Here is a 12406-nt window from a genome sequence, read left to right on the forward strand (position 1 = left end):
CAAAAGTTATTTCAGAACAATGTAAATCTCAGCTATGGTCGAACTTAATGAAATAAAGGTAAAAAACGCATTTTAACTTTTTTATGTATACAACTAAAAATATATGAATGTTTTTTTTCGAAAAAAAAGGAATCCATCAGAGTGCAATTACATATATTCGAAACATTACATACAATGTATGTGACTTACGAAAATTAGAAATATTCATACAAAAAAATCAAATTTTCAAAATCCAATTTTTTGCAACCTGATGACGTACACACCTTTGATATTTCAAACTTGGTTAATTTGAACTAACACAATTTATAATTTTAAATATCAAAGTTCTACGTCGGGTTGCAAAGAAATAGGGTTTAAATAATCAGAGTTTGTAGCAAATGGCAAAAATCCAGTTGAAATAGAATCTATAAATGGTATTATAAAGTTTCAAATATAAAATGAAAGAGAAAATTTTTTTAGATATTGTAATAAAAAAAAAGTAGAATACAATAAAAACAAACATTTTTGTTTCAGAGTAACTGTGACGGGAGAATATTTGGGTGTAAATGTCACGTATTTAGGAAATAATTAATAATAACTCATTTTTTATGACAACTTTCAGTATAATAATACGTATTTAATGCCAAGGTTGACATAAGAACATTTAGCAAATAACCTAACTCTTTCCACTTGTGAAAAGCAAACAGTTAGAGCTATCAAAGTACAGGAAAATTAGTGGCTTCCAAAGTTAAAGTTCGCATGTATAAAACTGAATGCTTTAATATAATTTGAACACTTAAATTCTATTTAACTAACCTCTAGGGACAATTTTACTTAAAGGGACTATAAGCGTATTTTCAAGTGACGCATCCAAGCAAAGGTGACAATGCCTGATTCACAACGGTACCCTTTAAAGATTTGTAAAATAAAGTTTGAATTAGATATCAATGTTTACAATTTTGAAAACTGATTATTTTCATGTGTTTCTCTGTAAAAATTCTACTGCAGAAATTATCAGAGTTAAACGCCTTTAAATCTAGAAAAACGACAAAATCTTTCATAGTATTGATCATACAAAGGTTTAAAATGTGAATTGAACTTTTTAATGAGTGACTTGAAGCGTCAAGCATTTCATCCTTTCTAAAATAATTTTAGTTTGCAAGAATCCAATTTGCAAGAAATTTTTTTGGGGTTTCTCTAACTTTTTTATTTTTATTTCAAGTATTTGTTATTTACAAAAACAGACTTCCACAGAAGCAACTGGTTGCCTTTTCATGGAACTTTTTAACAAAAATATCAGATAAAAAATAAGGAAGAAATGTCGATTTTTCAAAGTTTATTTTAAAGCTATGATATCAACTAATTATTTTAGCAAACATGTTCTGTAAGTCAACCTAAAACTAAATATAATTTCACCTTTTCATAAAATTATAAGCATGCTTATAGCAAAGCAAAGCGACACTTTCGGTAACATAACTTGATTTAAAGTAAACACGACGTTTCAAAGGCTAAACTAAACTCTATTATAATGGAAGGGTCTAACTAAACTAAACTCTATTATAATCTATTATAATGGCCGGAAGGGTCTGACTAATCTAAACTCTATTACATTGGAAGGGTCTAACTAAACTTAACTCTATAATATTGGAAGGGTCTAACTAAACTAAACTCTATAATATTGGAAGGGTCTAACTAAACTAAACTCTATTATATTGGAAGGGTCTAACTAAACTAAACTCTATTATATTGGAAGGGTCTAACTAAACTAAACTCTATTATATTGAAGGTTCTAACTAAACTAAACTCTATTATATTGGGAGGGTCTAACTAAACTAAACTCGATTATGTTGGAAGCATCTAACTAAACTAAACTTTATTTTATTGAAAGGGTCTAACTAAACTAAACTCTATTATGTTGGAAGCGTCTAACTAAACTAAACTTTATTTTATTGGAAGGGTCTAACTAAACTAAACTCTATTATATTAGAAGGGTCTAACTAAACTAAACTCTATTATATTGGAAGGCTCTAACTAAATTAAACTCTATTATATTGAGAGGGTCTAACTAAACTAAACTCTATTTTATTGGAAGGGTCTAACTAAACTAAACTCTATTATATTGGAAGGGTCTAACTAAACTAAACTCTATATTATTGGAAGGGTCTAACTAAACTAAACTCTATAATATTGGAAGTGTCTAATTAAACTAAACTTTATAATATTGGAAGAGTCTAACTAAACTAAACTCTATTATACTAGAAGGGTATAACTAAACTAAACTCTATTATATTGGAAGGGTCTAACTAAACTAATCTCTATTATATTGGAAGGGTCTAAATAAACTGAACTCTATTATATTGAAAGGGTCTGACTAAACTAAACTCTATTATAATGGAAGGGTCTAACTAAACTAAACTCTATTATACTGGAAGGGTCTAACTAAACTAAACTCTATAAACTTAACTCTATAATATTGGAAGGGTCTAACTAAACTAAACTCTATTATATTGGAAGGGTCTAACTAAACTAAACTCTATAATATTGGAAGGGTATAACTAAACTAAACTCTATTATATTGGAAGGGTCTAACTATAACTAAACTCTATTATATTGGAAGGGTCTAACTAAACTAAACTCTATTATATTGGAAGGGTCTAACTAAACTAAACTCTATTATATTGAAAGGGTCTAACTAAACTAAACTCTATTATATTGGAATGGTCTAACTATAACTAAACTCTATTATATTGGAAGGGTGTTACTAAACCAAACTCTAAATATTCAAATATATATATTACATATGGTTCAAATGTTTTTAAAATTTAAAAGCTTTTCCAAGTTGGACTTTTTTTGGATCAGGATCAGGGGGGTGAAATGATTTTGTTCTTAGAGAGATAATGTATAGTGATTCTTGTAGATCACTAGTCCAACTATTCAAATCCTAATCATTGTTAGACATAAAAGTTAATTAGTTTAATTTATTTTTAAATTATGAAGAAAAAACTACAGAGGGGGTGAACCTGCCTCTCCCCAAGATAGAGTTTAAATATGTTAATTCTAGCTAGACCAGTGCTCATTTACTAAAACGATATGCGATTGAACAATGAGAGGTTTGTCAAAACACAACAAAACTATACAAAATGACTTATTAATGTATTGCAGTATTTCGAATAACATGAAGCAATCCAACTGTGAGTCTGCTGAACTAGAACGAAAGGATCTGAAAAATATTTTTCACAACAAACTTCTCGAGAAACCTGACAAAGGAAAATGAGATTTATTTTAATTCATCAAAAAAATTTTTTTTTTACAATTCTGGAAAAATTACAGAATCTTTAAGATTTCTAAAAATTATAAGTAAAAGTAAAAAGTCGAAAGAAACTGTTTGTCAGCTCTGGTTGAAAATAAATCTCTCTCAGTTAGAAAATCAAACTTTGAAATGTTGATACGATGTTTCAAATCAGGAAAACAATAATAAATCTTTTTTATTTAAATTTTTCAATTGATCGGAGCTAGGAACTTTCAGCGATTTATCCCGATATCCACTTTGGCCACTATTAATTTGAGGATTTTAAAAGAAACAATACCTTTCCATATCTTCCTATTAGTTATTTCCCCCCTGTTTAAAGCTCCCTTTAACCCCTGACAGTGTGCCATACGGGATATCGAATATAGATTAAATTTATCTTCAGATTAACAAAAGGTCGAGATTAACAAGATTTCCAAGCTCGGATTAAATTACAAAAAAAAATCATAAAACCAATTAAAAAAGTTTATTGTTGCTAATATCAGTACGGCGGCAAAGTTTGCTCGTGTTTGTGGTTATTTCAGTTTTTATTCTCGGCACTGCTATACCTTACATTTGGAACAGGAAAATTGAGAAGAAATATATTCATACCTAAATATATATAAAACATGCACTGTTCAGGCAATAATATCAATTACACCTTCCGGCTTCCGCTTTATACATCTGATGTTGGTTTGAAGGGTACCGTTGTGAATCGGATTATGATTTCTAAAATATGTTTATCAAATTTTCCTTTTCTATAGAGTCCAGTTAAATACACAGTCCCCTGAACCCCAGTTGACCCCTATACATATATACACCAACAGTGTATTACGACCTGATTTATTAGATATGTAAGTACATTTTAGAAATTTGGGTTCACAGTTTTATAGATGGGCGAGTTCGTTTTTTTTCCCTTTCATTCGTTCCTCGTTCTTGAACGACAAATTTCGTCTTTTCTTCTTCAATATTTTTAATAAAATTGATATCGTTCGTTCTCAAAGTTATCCTACATTTTTCATCTATTTCTTTCGTTTTCTCACTGAATGATCGCTTATTAGTGTAAATAAATAAATTTTAACTATCTTCATGCCAGAAACAATATCAAAAACTGACGAGGGTCCACCCAGACCGAAATATATTTTCAATAAATGTTGAACTAACATATTTTTTTTACTCTACAGAGGTTTGGTCCATTGCTAGCACTAAATCAATTAAAACTACTGTGATGTATTAGGACATTATGGACACAGTTTTGTCAAAAAAAAAGTAAAAAATTGGAAACAGAGTCTGAATTGTGAATTTACTGTTTAGTAATTGTTGCTTATTTACATAAAACCGACTGAGAACACGTTATCCGAATCCCTATACACAAACTTAATATCCGGATCCCTATAAACAAACTTAATATCCGGATCCCTATTAACAAACTTAATATCCGGATCCCTATACACAAACTTAATATCCGGATCCCTATACACAATCTTAATATCCGGATCCCTATACACAAACTTAATATCCGGATCCCTATACACAAACTAAATATCCGGATCTCTATACACAAACTAAATATCCGGATCCCTATACACAAACTAGCTTTGTAGTTGAATAAAAATATGAAATCTTTTTTGATTTATAAGGTAGGGTACAGGGCTGAAAAAAACTAAAATAGCCCATAACCTCTTTGTGACTAAAGCTACAGATCTAAAAACTATTTCTTTAAAAAGCCCTTGAAAATGCCCGTAGAAACATGTGTCACACTTTAATATTTGTTTAAAACAAAAAAATATTTTTTTCATTTATTTGACCCTTTTTTAGGCATTTTTTTCCACTCTCCCAAGCACCCAAACTATTAAAGTTATCGGTTTAATTTTTTTTTCTTTGAGCTGGCCATGAAAAATTGGGCTATGAACATGCATTTCAACCCTATACCTATTCTCTAAGGCCTTTTTATAGGGGGGAGGGCGCATATATAGATTCAGACCCCCCAGCCTTTATAGGGTTAAATAGCTGAACTCGATCTTGAAAAGTTTATTTCGTTTGTTTATAATATTTATACATTATTCATCTCTTATTAGTTATTGGTCAAGTGGTTTAACAAATTTGGTGGTTTGTGCATAACTAATTAATCACTTAAATACATTTATTTAAAATTTTGAATATAATTTTTAATGAAAACAACAAAAATAGTAAATTGTTTTACAAATTCAATGTGAGACATTGCAAAGTATCTACATTAGATTGATGTAGATACTTTCATTAAAGAAAAAGTAACTCAGTTTTTGCCAAAACTCAAATTTTCGAATCTCTTTATATTTGCAACCTGTTGATGAAAACTTTTGATATTTCAAACTTTGATTAGTTGATCTATCAGAATTCATAGTTTGAAATATCAAAGGTCTACTATATTGGGTTGCAAATATGTAGGGATTAGAAAATATGAGTTTGTGGCCAAAACTCAGTTTTTTTTATAAAATAAGAAAATTCATAAAAATACAAAATGTTTTAGTCGTTTATTTGGTTTAGACATGGTGCCGAGCCAGTATCAGCTGTTCAATCTTTGTCCCTTTCCCTGGCTCCTGTACAACATTTCATTAACAACATTTTCATTTCAGTCAAAACTACTAAAAAGTAAGTCAAGACAGACAAGACAGACAAGACAGACAAGACAGACAAGACAGACAAGACAGACNAGGTATCACTACCCCCGGCTTATAATTCTTTTGGAGACATGGGCCAGCTTACTTAGAGAACAGGTTATTAAATAAACTAAACTTATTCGAAAAATACTTTTCATTTTTTATTCTAAACTTTTTGAGCTTTTAGTTTTTCCTTTTTATTAATATAATAGTGTTATATTGTTTTTAATAAAAAGTTCTTCATAATTTCCCTTTCAGATCATTCAATTTAAATTCTTTTAAAAAAGAAAAGTAAAATTAAATAATTTCCAAATTTTTTTTTTAGACATGGTTCTTTACAGATTATGAATCTCCAGGAAATCAAAATAAAATAAAATTGAATGAATAAGTTATGTAAAGAATTTGTTGGTATTCTTTACATTTTTAACCTAACCTTAAAAAAATGTAGATATTTTAAAACTTTGTAAAAATAAACAAAAGGACATAAAAACCGCACATAATATATTATATGGAAAATGTTAAATTTTTTTTTGCTTTGACTCATTATTTTCTATAACTCTCACTTTAACTAAATATGAACAATCCCTTTAAAGGGACTTTCGTTGTAATTTTAAGTCACTTTTGTAGAGAATCCTTTAAATTACGATCACTGTCCCTTTCAATGTCCGTAAAGTTTAATTTGTTTTGATATTAGAGGGTGAAGATAAGTATTTAAAGAACCGGACAGGAAATCACCTAGTGTACACTAACTGTTCTACAGATCACTACAGGTACAATCAAGGACAGGAAACAATCTAGTGTATACTAACTGTTCTACGGATCACTACAGGTACAATCAAGGACAGGAAACCATCTAGTGAACACGAACTGTTCTACGGATCACTACAGGTACAATCAAGGACAGGAAACAATCTAGTGTATACTAACTGTTCTACGGATCACTACATGTACTATCAAGAGTTATTTTACATTTATTCATTAATCTTGGATCTTGGATCCTTCATATTAAAACATCTCCGATCCTTTAATCCTTGGGTTTTAAAAAAACCTTGGGTTTTTTAATTCTTTGCTCTTAAAAACCTTTGGTTTTTAATCCTTTGGTTCTTGAATCCTTTTGTAACTTGAATCCTTTGGTTCTTAAGTACTTTAGTTCTTGAATCCTTTGGTTTTTTAATCATTTCGTTCTTTAATTCTTTAGGTTCTTGAATCCTTTGGTTCTTGAATCCTATGGCTCTTGAATCCTTTGGTTCTTGAATCCTTTTGATCTTGAATCCTTTGGCTCTTAAATACTTCAGTTCTTGAATCCTTTGGTTTTTTAATCCTTTAAATTTTGAATCCTTTAGGTTCTTGAATCCCTTGATTCTTGAATCCTTTGGTTCTTGAAACCTTTGGTTGTTGAATCCCTTGGTTATTGAATCTCTTTGTTTTTGATTCCTTGGTTTCTTGAATCCTTTGGTTCTTGAATCCTTTGGTTCTTGAATTCTTTGGGTTTTGGTTCCCTTGGTTCCTAAATCCTTTGGTTTTTGTATCCTTTGGTTTTTTAATCCTCTCGTTCTTGAATCGTTTAAGTGTTCTTGATTCCTTTGGTTCTTGAATCTTTTGGTTGAACCATTTTGGTTCTTGAATCATTTCGTTTTTGTATCATATGTTTCTTGAATCCTGTGGTTCTTGAATCCTTAGGTTCTTGAATTCTTTAGTTTTTGAATCCTTTGGTTCTTGAATCCTTTGTTTCTTGATTCCTTTGATTCTTAAATCCCTTGGTTTTTAAAAGCTTTGGTTCCTGAATTCTTTCGATTTTGAATTTCTTGATTCTTGAATCCTTTGGTTCTTGAATTCTTTCGATTTTAAATCTCTTGATTCTTGAATCCCATGGTTCTAGAATTCCTTGGTTCTTGGATTATTTTGATTTTGAATCTCTTGATTCTTAAATCCTATGGTTCTAGAATCCCTTTGTTTCTTAAATTTTTTTTGTTCTTGAATCCGGTGGTTCTTTAAACCCTTGGTTCTTGAATTCTGTGGGATCTGTATCGTTTGGTTTCAATTCATAAATCTGGTTTTATATTTCTTGAATTTTAAAACATATATAGTTCCGTTTAGTTTATATTTGTTGGTTCTTAAATCCTTTGATTCGTAATCACCCTTAAAGTTTTAATCCTTTGAACCCATATTGAGTGATTTCGAAAAATCAAGAGTTTGATAAGATTCTATGCATAAAGTAAGATTTCAAATGAAAGTTGTTTAAAGGTCTGAAAAGAATTGAACTATTTACAGTGATAACCAGAAAACTCTGGAATAGGAAGTCGACTTTTAAACTTAAGATCTGAGACTCGATATAGTCCAATGAGCATAAGGCACAGCAGTTGTGCAGTGTAAAAAGACCCATTTCACTTAATAGTTGATTTGATAAATATCTAGTAAAGCTATTTTCTTTGCAATAACATCATTTGCACTTCGGTATTGCTTTAATGTCGTCTTCTTATTCTACAGATTTCTGCTTATCGCGATGACTACATAATCTTCTCGCTATATTCATTATATCCGACCTCACTGCAGAGTTTAAAAAATTGTTGCACTGTGTTTTCTTAGGCTCTCTCTGTGCTGTAAGATGGCTGCAGAATTTGAATATTTTCTCAAATCTCACAAGAGGTAAATGACGATTTTTTGCTAATAGGACTGTATACACGTGATTCAAGGTGCACATTCATTCATAGAATAGGAACATGAAACAGAGTAATTGTAGTCTTTGATTTAAGTTTGTTTAAATTAACAATACCGTGAACGATTTCTTAATTTGTGACTTTACTATTACTGAAAATATGAACTTAAACTATCCACTATAAATATTTGGAAAGAAAGATGTTTCTAAATTACATGTTTCTAAATCAGGATTGTTTAAAGCGATAACCTGAACAAATCGTAACGAAAGTTTTCATCGTGAAATCTTTTAATTAATAAGACAAGCCGCTGAAGAGTTCAAATTTTCACATGGAACAGGTTTTAATGAATTTAAGGCTGAATCTATGTGGGTCCGTTGTTCAGCGACTTTTGCTCAAATACATTAAAATCGGTTGATATACCTATAATTTGAAAGTGTGCAATGTTTTTGCACTGTAGAGTTTCAACAGCTCTAAACTAGAAAATCTTTAACGACGTTTCTAGTATAACAGATTTATTAAAAACAAATCAACGTCCGCGTAATTCTGCTGATCACTGTTTTGGGAGAAAAAAATGACGACAAAGGAATTGAGTCTTTGACACAAACTTTGATATTTGATATTTAAAACTTAGATTATTTGATCAAATAAAATTCATAGTTTGAAATATGTATAGCCTACGACATTGTGTTGCACAGATATAGGGGTTAGAAAATCATAGTTTGTTGCAAAGACTCAATTCCTTTTCCGCTTTATTTTAATGCAATTCTGTACTTCTATTTTAGCTGGTGGTGTCATATGGACGATGATAACTATTTAAACCCTTTAGCTCTCGTTCATCTACTAAAGAGGTAAATTTAATTGAACTACAAAATAGAACCAAAAAGGACTATTTTATAAATTGTGATCTTAAAGTCGTCTTCCAATTCCAGAGTTTCCTGGTTCTTACTGCACTCCAAGAAATGTCAAATTTTCATCTAATAAAATTTTTTGGATCACCGGAACCAAATTCAATTTAGTAGTTCGATTCTTCAAATGTTAATGAATGATAAATTGCATCTAACAAACTGTGACAACTGATGCTCTGCTTTGCTGATGTATTCGGATCCGGTGCTCCGAGAAATTTTGTTAGATAACAATTTGACATTTCTTAGAGTGTGTGTTTAAATTTTAACATATTTATGAAACTGAAAACTATTTTTAAATATAGTTTCAAATTAAATTTTTTAACTCAATCTAATTTTTGAAATAGAACACAAGGAAAAAATGTTTGTCCCCACACCCAAAGAAACCAAAAAATGTTGTGTTTAGGTTTGACCCTGGAGATCCTGTATATCTTGGTAGAACTAGTACAGCTACCCCGCTACAAATTGTAGATATTCAGGGAACTAAGGTACATTAGTACATACAGTGAAACCCTTAATAACGAATACATCGAAAGAATTGATCAAATGTCGTATTCTTCACTTTCTGATAAGGGAATGTTGCAGATATTTAGTTTTTTAATTAAATGATTATATGGAACTCTTTAAAACTGTTCCCGCATATTCATGGCTATTTATTTATTTTCACAAATACTGAAATTTACGAAATATAGTATAAAACTCATTGAAAAACTGTCAAGACGACATTTGATAAATTCTTCCAATGTATTCGTTATTAAGTGTTTCACTGTAGTACATGATATCAGAGCTGAGATTCTAAAATAAAAGCCTGGGACTGAATTCAATAAATCGGAGAGGACCGTTTGAATCCTTAGATGTGTAAATATAGCAAAGAAATTGAGTTTTTATCACAAACTCTGATTTTTTATCCCTATATCTTTGCAGCCTGAAGTTGCAGAGGTTAGATATTTCAAACTATACATTCTGTTAGATCAAAAAGTCTAAATTTGAAATGTCAAAGAGTTAAAGCATGGCGTTGCCAAAATATTTGGATTATAAATTTGAATTTGTGGCAAAAACTCAATTCCTTTAAACTTTAAATAAAGATATTGACTATTGAGTCTTTGCCATGTGAACTCCAATTTTCTAAATCTTATATAATTTCAACACAATGTCGCAGACCTTAGATATTTCAAACTTTAAATAACAAAGATTTACACCGGGAGGGTTGCAAAGAAATAGGAAATCAAAAATTAGAGTTTGTGGCAAGATCTCAATTTCTTTATTAATAACTTGTATTGTGTATTGTGTTGAATTTGTTACCTAAACCTTATGTCTTGGCTAAGGCTTTACTTCCGTTTGTAAATTAACGCTAAGACCGGGTTTAACTCAGGTTTAACAGTTTTTAAATCTCAGTTCTGGTGTAACCGCTCAAAGAAAGCTAGAAAACTCAATTCGTTCTGTGTAATATTCATAATCACATGTTTAAACCCCCGGTTTAACTAGATTGTTATGAATATTTTGAAATTGGTAAACACTCCCTTTAAAAAATGCGGCCAATTTGGAAAAAATATCAACTGATTTGCATAACTCTTGATTTAGAACACCACATTCTGGTTTGCTACTGGAGGAGCTGGGTTTTGTGTGTCAAGAGTGCTAGCTCTTAAGATGGCGCCTCACGCAGGGTAAACTTACTCCTTAAAAAAACTGTAACCGTAATTTCAAGTGAAATTGCATCAACAGATGACATTGCTTGATTCACAACGGTACCCTTGGAAGCTTTGTCTGATCAAGTATGAATAATATATCAATTTTTATAATTTTGAAAACTGATAAATTTCAATTTTGAGATCTCTACAAAAGTGACTTGCACACATATCTAGTGCAGAAAAACACTAAACAATTATAAGAATAAACACTTTCAAATCTAGAAAAACAATAATATCTTCCACATTATTGATCAGATAATGTTTTAAGGTACCATTGTAAATCGGGCATTGCCATCTTTGCATGGATAGGGTCACTTGAAATTACGTCTCGATTATAAAACCCTAAACGGGGGGTGGGGGGTATTATAACCTTGGTTCGGAGTTGGGTGAATCCAATATTGAAAAGGCCTTAAAGTGAAAAAATCCAATCGTGGCAAATGTTTCTGTGTTCACAAGCCAAAATTTGAAAGACCAGTTAATTCTTCAAGTTAAAGTTAAATCTTTAATTTTATTTTATTTAGAGTCAATTAAAAACATAAATGAAATATGAAGTCTAATAAAAACAAAAATGAAATATGAAGTCTAATAAAAACATAAATGAAATATGAAGTCAAATAAAAACATAAATGAAATATGAAGTCTAATAAAAACATAAATGAAATATGAAGTCTAATAAAAACATAAATGAAATATGAAGTCAAATAAAAATATAAATAACATATGTTAAGACTGATATAAACATGAATTAAATATGAAGTCTAATACAAACATATATGAAATATGAAGTCAAATAAAAACATAAATGAAATATGAAAACTAATATAAACATAAATGAAATATAAAGTCAAATAAAAACATAAATGAAATATAAAGTCAAATAAAAACATAAATGAAATATGAAGTCTAATAAAAATATAAACCAAATATATAAGATATAGAATTGTAATGTTTAGAGATAGACAGTTTGTTGAGTCTGGAAACCAGTTTTGGTTTCCTGACGATGTAACTCTAGGATATATTATAGGTAAACACATGGGGCGGACAAATTAAAGGGACTGTACACGTTTATTTCAAGAAAATTAATGGGACTGTACACGTTAATTACAAGAAAATTAAAGGGACTGTACACGCTAATTTCAAGAAAATTAAAGGGACTGTACACGCTATAAATTACAAGAAAATTATAGGGACTGTACGCTAATTTCAAGAAATATTCGATGTGAACTAGGGAATTGAATCCTTTGGTTCTTGAATT

General features: G+C 30.0%; 1 protein-coding gene across 1 annotated transcript in view; it reads left to right on the forward strand.

Annotated features, from left to right (window-relative positions):
* LOC111703992 (beta-1,3-N-acetylglucosaminyltransferase manic fringe) overlaps window positions 1-12406 on the forward strand; it is a 15347-nt gene continuing 2941 nt past the window's right edge. Inside the window, exons 1-15 of the mRNA XM_023476095.1 lie at window positions 1-58; window positions 514-560; window positions 3142-3245; window positions 3399-3443; window positions 3772-3850; window positions 4030-4119; window positions 5792-5896; window positions 5961-6021; window positions 6230-6260; window positions 6599-6674; window positions 8491-8550; window positions 9344-9409; window positions 9870-9951; window positions 11045-11127; window positions 12105-12175. Of these exons, the coding sequence (XP_023331863.1) occupies window positions 35-58; window positions 514-560; window positions 3142-3245; window positions 3399-3443; window positions 3772-3850; window positions 4030-4119; window positions 5792-5896; window positions 5961-6021; window positions 6230-6260; window positions 6599-6674; window positions 8491-8550; window positions 9344-9409; window positions 9870-9951; window positions 11045-11127; window positions 12105-12175 (1024 nt within the window). The 5' untranslated portion in view covers window positions 1-34. The remainder of the gene's footprint in view (window positions 59-513; window positions 561-3141; window positions 3246-3398; window positions 3444-3771; window positions 3851-4029; window positions 4120-5791; window positions 5897-5960; window positions 6022-6229; window positions 6261-6598; window positions 6675-8490; window positions 8551-9343; window positions 9410-9869; window positions 9952-11044; window positions 11128-12104; window positions 12176-12406) is intronic.

Source organism: Eurytemora carolleeae, unplaced genomic scaffold (assembly GCF_000591075.1).
Source record: "Eurytemora carolleeae unplaced genomic scaffold, Eaff_2.0 scaffold565, whole genome shotgun sequence".
NCBI lineage: Eukaryota > Metazoa > Arthropoda > Copepoda > Calanoida > Temoridae > Eurytemora > Eurytemora carolleeae.